This window comes from Anomalospiza imberbis, chromosome 16 (assembly GCF_031753505.1).
Source record: "Anomalospiza imberbis isolate Cuckoo-Finch-1a 21T00152 chromosome 16, ASM3175350v1, whole genome shotgun sequence".
NCBI lineage: Eukaryota > Metazoa > Chordata > Aves > Passeriformes > Viduidae > Anomalospiza > Anomalospiza imberbis.
Genome location: NC_089696.1, coordinates 14,274,383 through 14,290,929, shown reverse-complemented (window position 1 = coordinate 14,290,929; position 16,547 = coordinate 14,274,383). Strand labels below are relative to the sequence as shown.

Genomic DNA, 16,547 nt, shown 5'->3' with positions numbered 1-16,547 from the left:
TCACTCCGGCAGCGAGGGCTTCGCAGCGCCGCTGTAACGCATGGAAGCGGATGGCATCGATTCTCCAGCTCTCGTAACAGAGCCAGTCCTGCCTGGGTGTGTAACACCAGGCCTGTTTGTCTCCTAAATTTAGCTTTTCCAGCGTGTCAGCACCGCTGTGAGCCTCATAACAAGCACCAAAAGTGGGTCGCACCCTCCGGCGTGCCGGCTGGGCTGGCACAATTAGGAGCGCTGTCACCTTGAGGGAGAGCCACATCCTTTGTCCCAGCACTGCTTCCCACAGCCTCACAGCTGGAGGTGCTGGTGTTTACATCTAAATGCTCTTGAAGGAGCTGTGCAGTGTATTTTTATGATGTCCCTGCAGGCTGAGCTGCCTGTGGTGGGGGTATGGTGGAGCCCAGCCTGGCCAGGCAGCTGTGAGCTGAGATGCTTTGTCTGTGTGTCGAGCTGGGCACGGTCTCAGGGCTCTGGGTGAGGTGGTGACAGTCATTCCAGCAGCTGCCCACCCACTGTGCACGGGTACCTGCCAAGGCAGGCTGTGCTTGGGAAGCTGAGCCATTTCTGTGCCTGTTCCTAGAGTGAATTTGGGATCCAGCTGGTGTGCAACGTGCCAGCTCAGCATTTCTCAAAACCAAGGTCAGAATCTGCCTCTCACCTCACAGCTGACCCGACCAGCAACCTCCTTTTTTTAGCATCTGCAGAGTGCTTCTCTGAAAACTTAGGGTCTTTGTTGTATATATTGGACTTCTCTTGTTTAGTATTTTAAAAATAAACTGCAGGCTTCTGGCAGCCCTGCTGGAGTAAGTCAGCACACACACAAAAGATGAAAAAAAAAATATTTAAGCCAAGAGTCTTGTTTCCATATGGGATCAGAGGATTATCTTTAGACCGTGGAAGCTGGAAGAGGCCCTTTCTTCTCCATCCCACTCCATCCCTCTCCTGCCATCCTGCTGCTAAGCCTTTTCACGTGCTGATGAGGTGCTGCTCATGAAACGCAAGTCTGTGGCCACCTGTGTCTCACGGGACAAGGGAAAAGGTGCAGCTGGAAGCAAAAAAGAAAGTGGTTTTATCTACGCAGACCGGGAGGTGTGGAAGAGGCAGCTCCTCCTGCGTGGCCCTGGGCTGTGGCAGTGTTTGTGCCTGGGGGCTGGGAGCTGCTGGAGCCCCGAGGGGAGAAACCCCCCTGCCACCCCCGGCATGTCAGTGACAGTGACACAGGGGCTGGGCAGGGGCCTGCCACAACCACAGACATGAGCCGGCTCGATTCCAGCCCTGCCGTGGCACGGACTGTTTAGGAGAAGCCTGCCCAGTTCCCAGAAGGATGGGATCTCCCAAAACAGGCTGTTTTGACGGAGAAATGCAGATGTGCAGTGTGCTGGGTGCCCGTGGGAGGTTATTTCCGTATGCCTCGCTGCTGTGCTTCCATCAGGATGCAGTTGCATCTTCTGCATGTTTGGAGACTTAGGGTGGGGAGGGAGTCCTTGGGGTTTCATGGTGGGGGTGCTGACTCTGGCTTGTGGCAGGCCGGTGGCACCCCAAAGAAAATGCCACCTCATTTTCCCTATTTTTTCCCCGCTGGATGAACTCCGAGGGGACGCATCTCCAGTTGCTCACAGGGCAGCAGCAAATAGGTGGGAAAGTAGATTAGTAAATCACTAAAGCAAAACCCTCCATGTGTTTTCCACCTCTATAGTGACCTCAGTGACATGTGCAGCAGGAAATGGTTCTTGGCCGGAGCATCCCACATCCCTGCTCTCCTGAGTGTGGCACCAGATACTTCAGCAGCCTGGTCAAAGCAGTGCTTGTTGGATATTGCTTCCTTGTAAATATTAGGAACCTCATCTTAATTAAAGCAAACAAGAATGTGCAGCCTCCTAGGCTGCCTGCCTGCATCACCCCCCTTACATTCCCCTTCTTAAGGGATCCTGACAAAGCTTTAAAACCCCTTTAATACCCAAACCCAGGGGAAAACGATTTTTGGAAGCTGGTGCCGATGTGTTTTGTTGGTGGAGGACATGAGCTGTGGACACAAGAGTGTGCTTGGGTTGGTTGATACGTGGCAGAGGGATGGGAGCAGCAGTGCACTGACTGTACTGAGCAAAGAGTTTTGACTTTGGAGGGTGACCCTAACCCAGAGGAAGGGCTGTGGAGCTGCTGCCTGAATTTTCCTGTTCCCTACCAAACCATCTGAACTTCTCTGCTTGCTGTCATGCAGGTATGAGGTGCAACTTTCTTAGGAAGTTAAAAATTTTGTTTCCGGAAAACACCTGCACATGCACATGGCTTCATCAAACTGACCTGCTCATCCAGTGGGTGTTGAGGTCAAGGAGAGGAAGACAGGTGGGAACTCTTGATTTTCCCACGTGTCCTTGAAATCATGAACCTCTGTGGTGAAGTACAGACTCACCTGGATTGGACAATATCTTACTTGTTTTTTTTTTTTTTTTTTTCTTCCTGAAACCTTTTTTTTTGTTCCCTCTTTTTACTCCCCCAGGCCAGGGATGGTGCAGCTGTGGGCTCATTCTGCAGGTCTGCATGTGCAAGCTCTGCTTTGTCTGGCTGAAGGGTTTTCACTTGCTATCTGTATAGGTACATTTTTGGTGTGATCCTTTTTGTACTTTGGGGAAGAAAAAGGCTATGAACAGCTCACAGCCCTGAAGAGGGTGAAATGGAGATGGGTTTCAGCAATTTTCTGTGCTTTTGGCTGTTGCGGGGAAGCCTGACCGTCAGGGCTCCCAGAACGCCTTCGTCACCTCCTTTGTACCGTGGGAGGGTTGCTCATTATCTGGTTTCTGCTTCGCTTATAAAAGAAGCTGTAATTGTAGCAGCTCCTTGCCATAAAAGAAGAAAGACATTTTCTGTGAAGGAAAGTGTACATGCAGCTTTTATGATCCTTTACAGTACTTTTTCTGCCCGCTTTTCTTGCCTCCTGCCCTTGTCCAGCATCATCTCTGTGCCTGCCTGCTGCTCAGCGCGACCACCTCTGGCTCAAACCTCTTCTTTGCACCTTTCAGATAGAAGAAGTTGGGCATCCTCCTTGTCAGTCTTGTTGGGTGAAGGGAAGGCAGACCCCAAATCCCCCCACGTAGTCAGGTGTTCCAATTCCTGCCTCTTCCCTCAGAGCTGCCAGCCCAATAGCAGATGCTCAATCTGCATCATCCCAGGTAGGGTTTTGGACTGGGGAAGAGAACCTTGTCCATCTGTCTGTGGCTGAGGTGTCCATCTGTAACAGGAAGTAATACCAAATCTGATCACTTTGAGGCATGCATGCCTGTTCCTATAAAAAGCCAGAATGACCTCAGATGAGATACTGTATTTTTAACTATGAAGCATTCCTACTAAATGCCCTTTCCTGTTTATTTTTACCAGGACATTGTTGTAATGACTGCAGACTTACTCATTTCATTCCCAAGGCTGGAGAGCAGCACTGAATTAGTTTCATTCCGAGATTTTGTTGTACAATCATTTTCCAGAGACTGATGTACTCGGATGCCAAAGCGGGTGCATTGCCCAACAGAGGAGCATTACTTTTCTTCCTGTATCTATTAAACTTTGGCCACTGGTGTGGATGTGAGTAGATCCATATCTGGAAGGACTTTATCAGCCTCTCTCCTCCACCTCTGTGCAGGCCTCTAGTAGAAATTTGTGGAGCAAAAGGCTGTAAGAATCTTTGAGCACTGGATGCAGTGCTGGTATCTGTATCCCAGCACTGGGCTTTGAGGCTGCAGGAAGGGGAAGGAGCTCCCCTGGGATGCAGATCACAGGATCTGAGGATCACTTGACTTTTGGGTTCCTTTTCTTGTACTGAACAGATGAACAAATGCCGTGGGGCACGTGGTTGCACCCATCCACACCCAGAGGAACCCCAGTGCTGACTCCAGCCGGGCCGAGCGGTCCAGTGGTTGTGTTTAACCCTTCAGGCTGTTACTACCTGTTGTGCCCGTGTGTTGAACATCTCATCCCTGGGCAGAGGGGAACAGAGCCCGTGTTACATAAAGATCACATTGTCCCTCTCTATTGCTGCTGCCACGACAGCAGCATCGCAAACATGCGTGTCCTCAGTGGGAAATGTTCCCAGGGGAGCTTAACACGGAGCGTGGAACATGATCTGTCCAGCTGGGAGAGGACAGGAGGCCCTTCCAGACGAAATCAGTGCTTTGCTGAGCATGGCCAGTGCAGCCAGTACCTCTATTCCAACAACCTCTCACTCCTCTGTGAAGGAGTATTGAGTTTCTCTTGCATTTTGTGCTCTCTGAGGCGGATTTATTTTTTTCTCCCCCCTTCCCTGTCCCCCTCCCATCACAGCTCCTGGGGGAACGAGGAGCGGGTACACGCTGTCCAGAGGATGGGTGTGTTGGGACTCCTTATTAGCAGACTTATTCTAGAGAATTAAACCCTAATTTCACAAAAGGGCAGCAAGAGAGAGGCTGCAGCTCTGGGAGAAGCTGAGTCTGCTTTGTGTGTTGTTTGCAAATAGCACAAGAAGTCCTGGTCTGAGCCTGCTGGTCCTGGTCACTGGGGTATTGTGACCAAAAGAGTAATTGCTGTGTTTCTTTTCTATTTAAAACAAAAATTACAAAGTCGTGTAGAAGGAAACCAACCATGGCTCCTCTACCATGCTGTCACTTGTGCCTCCACTTGTTTTTGGTTTCAGGCAGGGCTTTAAAATGTTTCTATTCCTCTTTAATTTCATCTTTTTAACACCCCTTTGCAAAGTGTTCGTCTGCCTTGCCTGTCATTGTTTCTCCCTGAATTAATTGTTGTGTGTAATTGTGACCTGCTGCAGGACGCTGCCTTGCTCTATTAGAGAGAGGTGCTAATGAAGAACATTGGGTACCACATTACAGGAGAGCAAGGCTCAGCTCTCCAGGACGTGTACTTGCTGTACTGTTACTGCCAGCCCGGCAGAATTGGTGTTTTTGTCTCATCACTCACTGGCTAATGATTGTAATTTTTACTTGCTGGGAAACTCTGGATATTGTGGACTTCATTAACAGATACATGAGATGCTACCAGATCTGCATAAGGGGGAGAGAGGAAGAAAACAACCCCTGCGTGGAGGCAATTTTGTTATTTATCTGTAGCAGTAGAAGGGATGCAGAATTAGTGTGGGATTCGGCAGTGTGGCTAATGAGCTGGGCTGAGCTGGAATCCAAGCAAACCTATTAACGAGAGCAAACTGCAAAGATGATGCCCAGTCCTGAAAACCTTCACATCAAACACAGGATCCAGGCAGTGCTGGGATGGCTCAGCTGCTTTATCTTCCTCTGTGTGGGGCTGGGTGCTTGTGTGCTGCTGTGTTTGTGTCTCGAGAGGCTGGTGCTTGCTGTCACCCACAGCCTTTCTCCATCGCCTTCTCTCCTGCCAGCTCCTTCTTACTCACACATTGGGTGAATTGGAGCTTCTGATTTAATCTTCAAGACAACAGAGCCAGAGTGTTTTCACTCCCATGGGCCACAGCTCCTTGAGTAATTGCCTGAATTGAAATATTGCAGCATCCAGCCCTAGTTTTCAGTTGCAGGCAGTGTGACATCTGCAGGTTGGGCTGGCTGGGGACACTGACTGCTCACAGTGGTACCTGAACCTGTATCTGCAATTAAATACAGGTCATACAGGAGAGAAAGAATCACCTGATTTAGCTGACACCTCCAGTATAGCTTTACACAGTCTCTTTGCAATGAATCAGAGCCTGCAAGTAATGTCAGTTGTTAGGTGACCTCAATCTCCTTTTACCTGGAGCCCATGAAGGCTTGTTTCAGTTCAGGAACTGGATATTTCTTACATAGCACACTCTGGCTGAAGACTGAGCATTTTCACTCCACCTACAGTAACTGCTTTTTAATCAGGCTGACCTTATTTGCAACAGTGATAGCAATTGGAACTGGAGGTTTGCAGCAGCATTGGAAAGCTTTGAGGAACAGAATGGATGCTTCGTGATGCAGATAAAGCTTTATCTCCACATTTTAAACCAAAGCCAAGGCTCTGAAGTGAATTCAGAGGGACTGGACCTCAGCACTGTGATCCATTGGGATCCAGGGCCTCGTTTGGAAATAACGCAACTGAACGGAGGCGCGAAAGTGAAAGGTCTTAAGAAAAAAAAAAGGAGAGATGTTTATCTTGTAACGTGGCATTTGTACTGAGTCCTTGCTGACAGTGTGGTGCAGCAAAGAGCTTGTCTTCCTAAATCCGTGCCAGTTCAAACATCGTCAGTGCTATTGTTGGATCGCTTTGTTTGAAAATGGGTCTGTTGGGTAGACGGCCTGGTTCAATGAAAGCAGCTGTGTAGAACACTTCAGGCACTTCCTCAGCTTTGCTTTATTTAGGGCTGCATGAGTACAAGCAACAGGAAAAAATCCCATGCAAATACAGGGTGCGAGGTGGGCAGAATGTTCTCAGTCACTCAGGAGACTGGCACACACCTTTGCTTCTGGTTTGTTTATGAAAGTGCCTGCTATGGGCTGCCTGTTTCCAATCTGTTTGCCCTAAGGAAAACATTCTGAGCTTCAGAGAAACGTGTGAAAATACAAGGCTTGTGGTTTTCTGGATGGGGACTGTGTGCAGTGGGAAGCTGAGTGTGGGCCAAGTCATCTGGGCATGGAAGATGAAAAGAAATCTGTCAAAATGCTTCACCGTCCTGCTCATGAGATGCTCATCTGGCAGCACTTACCTTCCCTCTGAGCTCCAGCAGAGCCCCACATATTTGTGTAGGGGCAGTTTCTGCCTTTCCCTAATCTCAGGAGATTATTTTATTTGGTTACATTCCTGGTTTAGAAGAGCTGGGTGTGTTCCAGCTGTTCCCCGTTCCCCCATGCAGCCCGTGTCCCTCCCACTGCTGGGCCATCCCTTCCATGGCCCAGGCTGGGACTGGAAAGGTCCTTCCCCATCCCATGCTGTGCTCTGGAGAAATCATTATTTCACAAATAGTTTTTCCATGGGATTTGCTGGCTGGGAAAATCGGGTTGGGCTGAGCCTGATTCCCCGTGGCGGGAGCGCATCGCCCTTCCCCTTCGCTCTCAGGGAGCTGATCATAAGGGCTCCCCATGCCCACTCTCAGAATTAATTAACACAGCTCGTTCTGGGTTATTGAAATCACCTGCCTTCAGCTTCCAGCTCTTTGGACATAAATCATGAGCTCTTTGCTTTGAGGAGAAACTGTTCGGATTTTGTGTTGGAAATTGCTAGCAAGTACAGCCCATATTCTGTGTCATTTTTGTTTTTATTGAAGAGGAGAGGATGTGGCTCATGGAACATCGATGGATCCAGGCTGCCTTGGCATACACTAAGCAAGGGCTTGTTTTCATTGCAGCCAGCTAATGAGATCCTACTTTGACAAATCACATAAACACTATTAGAGAAATGAAATTTTTTATCTCACTCTTTATCATGAGTGGATTCAAGGTAAAGGCTCATATGGAGGTAATCTGGAGGGATAACTCTGAGGTAAAGCGTACCTAGTCTTTATGAAACCCTTATCTGTTTACCTGCAGACTTGTTTTGTTTCCTCAGCTCAAGGCTGTTAGCTGAGGTGACCTGTGCCGTCTCAGTCCAATTACTTTCACTAGGCATGGGTGCAGGGAGGGTTGTTTTTTAGGCTAAAAGTGGTGGAGGCAGGCTGGGTTACTTCAATATCCTTCCACTTTTTTAGAAGTGGAGTTGCTTTATTCTTCTCCCTGTCTCAAAGTGTTCAGACTGGACCCTGTTGATCTCCTCACTGGCAGCATTCATGAGGACAGTCACTAGAAGAGGCACTCAGATTATGTTTCATCCTATTAACTTGCTGGTTTGGGTGATGGGGAGTGTGGACAGTGAGGGTTTGTCATGCTGTCTCATCTCACTGCAGCTTTTTGGTTTTGGAGAGCAGCCCACCCTGCTCTCTGCTTCTAGGTAGTTCTCTTCTTCAGCACTTGGATGTTCTCCTTTTTTTGAAGCCCTTTGTGTGTTCCAAACCCCATGTTCCACCGTGAGAGCCTGCAAACATGTGGTTTTTCCCTCTGTGCAGCTCTTTGTCACCTGGGTGTGCAGCCCCAGTGTTCCAGCTGGCTGTTCCTCACCTCAGTGTCCTTGCACAGCCAGGCCACACATTGCCTTGTCTCTCCAAAATCCCTCTCCTGTTTCTTTTGGCTGGAACAAACAACAAACCCCCCATCCAGAGCCAGTGAAAGGCAATGGAAAAATCCTCCTTGCGTCAAATCGACGCCTTCCTTTCCAAACTGAAAGCTCTTGGCAGACGTGGAGGAGCTGAGCTGTGCTGCTCAGCTGTGGCTCGCTGACAACTCTTACTGCCATCACACCAGTGAGGGAATGGGAAAGGGGAAAAACTTAACTGGTGTAGCTTACTGGGGAGAGCTGGATGAGCCAGCCTGTCCCCATCTCTTGGGACACTTGCCTGCCCTCAAACCAGGGTGCTTGGAGCCTCCAGGCTCTGCCAGAGTCCCTGCCATGCTCTGGCTCCACGTGCATGGGCACAGACTGTCATCTGTTGTCCCCAGTGCTTGTTGCTTGCCATCAAACCATCTCTGGGTGCATCTTTTCTTGGGATATCATGACGAAAAAGCCTTTACAAGCTCCATGGACACAGTCCTCAGCCTGGTTTGCCTCACAGCTCACATGAAACCACTAAGACGGTGCTTGTCTCTTCTCATATCAGTTCAACGTTTTAATTGCATGAACTGGAAGCTGTTGCTCCAGTACTTGGTGGGGGAGCTTCACAAGGCTTTAATCATTTGCTAAAAAGCTTTCAGGCTGCATTACCATCTGATGGCTCTCTGTAATGGAGAGCCTGTGAGTTGGGAAACCTTCAGAGAAGTAACTCAGTCTCTGCATCAGGTAATCCAAAGCTGCCACAGTTTTTCCTAGTGCAGGCAGGAAGCAGCTAAGCAAAGTGGAGCCCACTGGGATGCTGGCAGGAGCCTGGCAGCTGTGAGCAGCTCCCACAAGGCACGGTGCTGGCAGGAGGGGCTCAGAGCCTAATGGTGGTCTCCTGGTCACCCCAAGTGCCAGCTTCTTCTCCTGGGCAGTGTCCAGTGGGAGTGGCTCAGCCTCCAGCTCTGCAGTGCCAGCTTTCCCTAGTTTAGTGCTTGCGGAGGTGAGGGGTGATGCTCCCACCCCACCAAAGGGACAGCAGGTGATGGCACATGGGATAAAGGCTGCTGGAGGATCTGCTGGCCCCAGTGGAGGAGCACAGCTGAGAGCTGGTGGTTCATAGCCCAGAAGAGGTGGTGGGTGGGGAATGCCTCAGGGACTGACCTGCTAAAGGCTGGAGGAGGGAAGACACCCAATGTCTGCCCCGTGTTGGGAATCACCGACCAGCGATGGGCACTGGGTGGGCACAGGGGAGTCCCCACAGCCCAGCTCACCCCTGCCTGTCTGCCAGCCTTGCCCACGGGGTGGCTTTGGGGCTCTTGTGGGTTGAGGACCCCTTCCCAGGGCCGTGTGCCCACCCAGGGCTGGCCTGGTGCTCCCAGCATCACACAGGGAAGGAGTTTTGTGCTTTGTATCGGAGGCACCGCTGTGCGGGGAACGTGACTGCAGGGAGGTGACGGCTAATTGCTGCAGCGAGTCAAGGACTGTTTAAGCAGCTAATTAATTCCTCCTAATCAGCCCTTGATCTGTTGAAAACTGCATGGCATTATCTCCTCTGCTGCAACACCTTGATAATTCCTGTCTGAATGGCCTTCACGGAGAACATATTTAAATAAACTCAATAGAGATTTCAGACAGATAGCAACTATAATTACCAGCTTGTACAAATTAAAACCGTGGTTTGTTCTGTTCTTTTCCTCCTGCCTTCGCTGCCCAGAGCTCCTGCTAATCATGTTCCTGCTGCCAGTGGCACGCAGGTCCCCGGGGCATTTTCTGCACATGCCTTTGGAAAGCCTGTGCCTGGTGCTGGGGTGGGCTGATGTGGCTGCACATGGGCACATGCCAGCCTCGGGTGGTGTCATTCCTGTGCCAGGGGGCTCAGTGCTGTCCTGGTAAACTGCAGGGACAGCCCCCACACATCCCATGGGGTGGCCATGCACGATCCGCCCCAGGAGCAGCCCTGCGGTTTCCCCTCCTGCCTCTCCTAAGCTTTGCAGCCTCTTGGAAACACAGAATTTTTCTCACCTAGGAGGGACACACTCAGCCAAAGTGATGCAGGCTTTCAGCCTGGCCAGTGTTCACCTGGTGCCATCGGTGCTCCCCTTTGGCACTGCACCGAGTGCTGCTGGCTGCAGCAGGGCTCGAGCGCCGAGTTAGGAGGGATAAGGTCAGGCCACACTCATTTCCTCCACAGCCACTTGGGACAGCCAGAAAGGCTGGCTCCTCTGGCATTTGGCAAAGGTCAGCCAGCCCCAGTGCTTGCATTTCCATTCCAGCCTGCTCTGCTTCCCTGCCTGCTCTTGGGAGCATCACAACCAGGCCCTGGGTGCTCAGGTCTATCTTTTTACTCCCTGTCTTTAGATAAATGTAATGGCTGTGAGCAGGATTGTTTTCCAGCATCCAAGCAGTGCCAGAGAGCAGAGAATGTCCTCATGCTTTAATGAGGGATTACAGGGAATCAGAAAGGGGAAAATGGATTTTTTGTAACAGGAGCAGGTCGATGCCTCTGGTCTCTGTGGGTGAAATCAGGGTAATATCAGGTTTCGTGCTCTTTCAGCAGGTCAGGAGCCAGCTGGGGCATGTCTTTCCCAGTGGGAGATGCTCACATGGAGCCACCTAAGCCCAGAGTCAGGGATTCTCCTGCCCTAGCACCCCAGGGGAGAACTTACCCCATGGCTGGCCTAGGAGAGATCAGACTGAAGGAGAAATTTATTCTATTGGAAGAAATTCCGTACTATAAGGGTGGTGAGGCCCTGGCACAGGTTGCCCAGAGAAGCTGTGGCTGCCCCATCCCTGGGAGTGTCCAAGGCCAGGTTGGAGCAGCCTGGGATAGTGGAATGTGTTGCTGCCCATGGCAGGGGTTGGAATGAGATGAGTTTAAGGTCCCTTCCAACCCAAACCACTACGTGATTCTATGCAAATAAATTTGCTCAGGTCAGTTTTGTCTGAAGGTTTTTATTGAGTTGGGGCTGGATCACCCATATATCCAGGGTTTGCCCTATGAACATGCATCCTCTTGGGACCGGGGCTCAGATGTACCCTGGAGAGCTCATTGTTGTTCTTCCTCTGGACTTCTCCTGGAATTTCTGACTTACGGACCCCTCAGCAGGCTTCCTAGACCCCATAGGATGGGGGAAAATCCTTCATGCTGTCAAATACTGTGAGATGGGTATGTGAAGGGAGGGCATCCTGGTCACTGTCATATTTTCTCCATCCCAGACTTGGACACTGAATATTTCCATGCCACCAGTTTGTCTGGGGCAAGGGCATCCCAAGAAATGTGCAGAGCATCTCCCCAGGTGGATGATGGGATTTTGCAAGATGTAGACAGAGCCCCTCTGCCTTGCTCCCTGGAGAGCTGGGAAGGAGACTTTCACCTCAGTCTTCCTGTGCCTCGGTTTCCCTTGATTCGAAAGGAGCTGCTAATCCATCCCAGGCTCCCAGGAGTGCCACAAGGCTAAATTCTCCAGTCCCTGCACGTTTTTCTTTGGCTGCCATGGTGATGGGGCAATGTGAGGACATAAACTGACTGATTTGCATTAAGATGCAAGGTGTCCCTTTGTCCTGAGCCTTTGGGCTATCTGGTTTTGTTGCCCATCTCTGGGGCAAGCCAGATACAGCAATGGAGTCACATGAAACAGCACAAAGGCTCTAATTCAGAGCTGAGACTGAGCAATTAAAATGTAGCGTGTTCAGAAGGCAGCTTCCCTGGATGGCAGACAAAAAGAATCAATTTCCTTCAAACAAATACTAAATATTAATGAGAGGCCGTGGTCTGCCATGCACACAGAGCTGGAAAGAGCATTTCCCGTTGATCACTGCGGAGGCAGGTTCGTGAGATGAAATTGCTTTTTGAATGGTTATTTGTGGCCTTTCTCGAGGTGGCTCGCGGTTTGCCTGCCCAAAAAAAGGAGAAGGAAACGCAGAGCATTTCCATTTTCCATCAGGGCAGGCACTGGGGATGTGTGCCTGTGCTTTCATTTTTGTTTACGCACTTGCCCGAGTGGTTGGGGAAATGTCTTGGATCGGTTACGTAGAAATCAGCCCCAAATTTACGTCTAGAAGGAAGCAATTCCCTGGGAACATCAGCCAGCTGAGCCTGCCCCCAGAATGGCCTGCCAAAGGCAGAACATGGGACCCAAGAGCATCCCTGGCTTTGCAGCCACATCCGCTTGTTGATTTATTTCAATAACGAGCAGTGGGGGAAACATTAAAAAAATTACTTGCAGCCCTCACCAAGTATCCTAAAGTGAAAGCAGAGTGCTGGGAGCTTTGGAAGAGGAATTTTTTCTATTGCTTTGACCCTTGGGTAAGTCAGGAAACTTTGTATTAACTCCATTTCCAAACTTGGAGTTGGAAGAAAAATAAAAATGCTCCTCTCTCTCCTTTTCCAGGGCACAAAGCCTTGACATGGGGCTTGCCCATGGTCAGCACAGTGCCCACCTTAGCTGGGAGGGCAAACAGCACACCAGGAATGGGTGCAGCCTCCTGGGAAACTTCTGGTCTCAGCCCTGCTCTGTCCCACACACGGCTGTGGAAGATGCTGGAAGCATTTTGCATCCATCACACAGTAAATAATAACACGTCGGCTCATGGTTTTATAAAGCCTTTAAGGCAGCTGCGTAGCTGTGGGTCGATCGAGTGCTAATATTAGCTCAAAATGACTAAAATTAGAAAATTAGAACCAAGCCGGAACTAATTAGTTGTTCAAGGAATAGAACCAGAACCGGAACTAATTAATTGTTACTGAAATATCGCCGCAGGGCCCGCTGGGTGCCGCCGCTTCCAGCCCCACGCTGGCTCCCAGCTTTGCTTGGGATGGCTCCTGTGTGGGCTTGAAAAGGAGCCTGGGGTCCCGTCTGAAGGCTGTGACAGCTAAATAAGAGTTGGCATCTCAGTCCCAGCTGTGTGGTGCAGCACAAACTGGGCTGTGCTGGGAGTGATCCCATCACAGCCGTGGCAGCTGCTGCCTGAAGGGCTCGGGAGCACGGCCCCTCATCCTGGAATTGCTGCCCAGATGTGCCTTTCTAAAGGTGAGGGTAATTACAGCGAGCGCCTCCCTGGCTCCCAGAAGCACACCAGCTCTTTCCTTTGATCCCAGTGGCTCTGCCTTCTCCTTTTCCTTCAGCTCTGCTGCTGCCGAGATGCTCTTCAAAGCTCCCTGAGCAAGCCAGGAGCTGCCATCCATGCAAACACTGCCAGAATCATTTCCAGGGAATTAGGAAGCTGGTACAGATAATTGGCACGTGGCTGCATTTTTCCATCTGTGACTCAAGTCACCTGTATGGTCACTTCTTTTTACTTCCCAAAGGTGGTAATGCACCTTATATTTCTTTTTCCACTCTCTCAGTGCTCAAACAGCAGCTCCGATTTTAGCAGCAGCGTGACGCACGGTGTTTTAAATTCAATTTAGAATACAAACTATTTATACCAGCCAGAAAAAGGCAGTGAAGCAGCTCTCTCTGTCATGAGTGGATTTGTAATTTCAGAGCAATCATTGCATAACTAATTGAATCAGCTCTCAGCATGTGAAATCAGTGCCCCTGCTTACCAGAGGTTTTCATCTTTCCCCCCTCCTGAAGCCAGCAGTCCCCCTCCACCAGCAGCATTTTGTGCTTCTGCAACAGCTTGGGAAGTAAGCGAGACCTGCAAAACTGCCTTTTTCTGCTCAAATTGAGCCAATAAATTACCAAATACATTCAGGGTAGATGAAGAGCTGGGTTGCAGGTGCCCCCAAAAGATGCCCAGGCTCCGTGCGAGGGAGTGAAGCTCATTTGAAGCTAATCAAGTGCCAGCCGTGTCTGAGAAGCAAATTGGTGCCGAGATGTTCTGCTGACTCCCACTTCCTGCTTCATTGCCCAGGTGTGCTCTCTCTCCTTGGCTGGAATTTCGGGTCTGATGTCTGATCCAAACCTCCGGCTTGGTGCCTGAAAGTGGAGCCTGAGAGGGGCGATAAATATAGCGGCAGCTTTCCGAGGGATGCAGGCAAGGTAGAGAATAAAGTAGCTGTAAGGATTTTTATCAGCTGGGAGTGCCAGGCCTGGGTTTAGTGACTGGGGTGGATCTGGTCCTGCAGATTTTGGGAGCAGCTCCAACCACCTGTGTGCAGCAGCCCCCCAGGGCGAGAGGGCACCTCCTCATCTGTGGGGCGGTTTGGGAAGGGGCCCATCAGCATCTGCAGAACAGGGAGCTGAACGTGGGAACCAGGGAAAAGTGTGCTGTGAAGGATGCTAACACCTCCCCAGGGATGCTGTGTGTGGCTGTATGAGCCCTGGGCTGTCACTGCCAGGCTGGGGTGGGTGAGGAGGGCAGACTAAACCTGAATGGCTGCAATTGCTGAGTGCTAATGAAGGCTGAGCTGGTTAAAGTGGAAGCAGTTCTCTGGGCAAAGCTGGCAGATCTTGTCTTGGGGAAGTTTGAGGGAGGGCTTGCAAACTTTTCTGGATGTGCAGAGGAAGGGGATGTTCCTGGCAGGTGTGGTCTCTGAGACTCATTGTGGGAGATGCTACAGCCCAGAAAATGAGCTGAGCATCCCTGTGTGGCATCCCCTACTCAGGGATCTGTTTTCCTTTTTCATATTAGGATCCATGGCAGGGGCCTCTTGTTTCTGGTGGCCAGGGGACAGCCTTAGCAATGCTCTCAGCCTTGCTGGAGACAGGTCTATGCCTTTTATTCCCTAAAACTGATGTGTAGGGTATTTTCTGGTTTGTTTTTTTCTCTTTTTTTTTTTTTTTTTGAGCTTATTGAGATTGTTTGAGCCTCTTTTTTTTTTGATGCTGCTGACTGACCTCGTGTGCAAGGGCACACGCAACACAAGCAGGGTCTGGCACAGGTGGGAGAAAGAGCTCCCATCCCCAGGCTTGATTCAGCCATATCCCATCAGTGGCCTCCACTTGTTTCTTGCAGAAAGCCACACAGACAAAGTGTTCTGAGCGTGTGAGGCCAAGGCTGTGGGATTTGTGCTCCTGGGGCAACGTGTTCCAGGCACCCCAACCACCCACTTTGTTTTCCCTTGTCTCTCCAGGTAGCCAGATGGGAGCACAAAACACGAGCACTCAGCCAAATCTTCGGCTCTCCCCATGCTGCCTGTTACTGCCTGGGTGCCGTGATCCTGGCGCTGAACTGTGTGCGGAGCCACTGGTAAGGAGCTCTCCCTGCTGCCATATATCCATGGAAAGAAATGCCCCTCCAGAGTGAGGGGGAAAAGGGACATTTGCTCAGCAGTGTTAAATCCAACCCCAGCGTATTGCTTTTCCATGGTTGGATAACTTCAGCCAGCAGCAGATTTATTCCAGGGTTTGTAATAAAGGTGAGGGATGCTGCAGCATGGCAAACCCATCAGTTTCACCGGTCGTTAAGTGTCACAGGTTACCTTGCTCTGCTCCCTGGGGATGTTTCCTCTCTCCTGTGAGCAGCCCAGGTGGCAGGGCTGTTTACACAAGGTGGATCATACGTAACAGCAGAATTTGAAAATCTTCTTGTAAAAACCATAAACAAAATTAAAGCTGCTTTTAAGAAGCCGCAGTTTCCTGTGCAGAAGAGCAGGATTACCTGTGCACTTAACAATCAGTCTCTTGAAACTCTTATCTGCTGTCTCTAAACACTACCTGTGCTAGCTAAATAGTTTTGTGTGACTGATGCACCACACTCCATGGGAATATGTCCTTTAACGTTCCCAGTGCAGCTGAGAGGTTTTACTGCAGAAGATTTCCTCAATGCCGGCAATTTATCTGCGATCTGGTTGGCTTTATCTCCACTGCTGTTAGGAGAGGCAGACTCACTAAATTCCCAGATTCAATTATACCAGGGTCACAGCTAATGGGTTGTTTAGTACTCTGGGTAATTTCCCAGGCGAAGAGTTCTCAGGTTGGAATTTGCACATGTATTTAAGAGCTCCGCTTTCCTGGAAATGACACCAGGACCTGCCCTTGCCCTTCTGTGTTCGTCCCAGCTACTGCTGATGGCAGAAACTAAAGAAAGCTTGCAGTGAACAAGGCTATAATCGAATGCAGAGGGCATGTGTGTGTACTGCTGATGTCTTAGTGACACAGCAGGATTGGATTTTGCTGGAGAATGTCTCGACAGTCTCTTGCACAAATTACATAGTCGCTTGTTGTCTGGGAAGCAATGCAAAACCTTGTCCTTGCCTTTAATTAAAAACACAGCTGGTGGAGGGACAATCTTCATTTCCAGTGGTCCTGCTGGCTCCTGGGTCAGCGAGGCTCGTGGGTCACAGCAAGGCACTGGGAGAGCCAAAGTGGCCTCGTGTGTCCTGGCACTATGTCACACTTTGCCCCTGCAGAGTCCTCAGAGCCCCACCAGGGCTGGCTCTGCTCTGTGTCGTGGGTCTGTGGGGACGGTGGGACTCGCTGAGTTTGGCTCTGCCTGTGCAGCCCAGCAGTTGGGCCCTGAAGGAAGCAGCAAGGTCGATCCAGGGGCTGGAAAAGCCCCCTCTGGACCTTGGG

At 50.3% G+C, this 16,547-nt stretch overlaps 1 protein-coding gene across 3 annotated transcripts in view; it reads left to right on the top strand.

The window, feature by feature from the left end:
• Window positions 1–16,547, top strand: part of PEMT (phosphatidylethanolamine N-methyltransferase) — a 42,556-nt gene that overhangs the window by 7,504 nt on the left and 18,505 nt on the right. For all 3 annotated transcript variants that reach the window (XM_068207209.1, XM_068207207.1, XM_068207208.1), the window contains exon 3: window positions 15,107–15,222. In XM_068207209.1, the coding sequence (XP_068063310.1) occupies window positions 15,107–15,222 (116 nt within the window). The remainder of the gene's footprint in view (window positions 1–15,106; window positions 15,223–16,547) is intronic.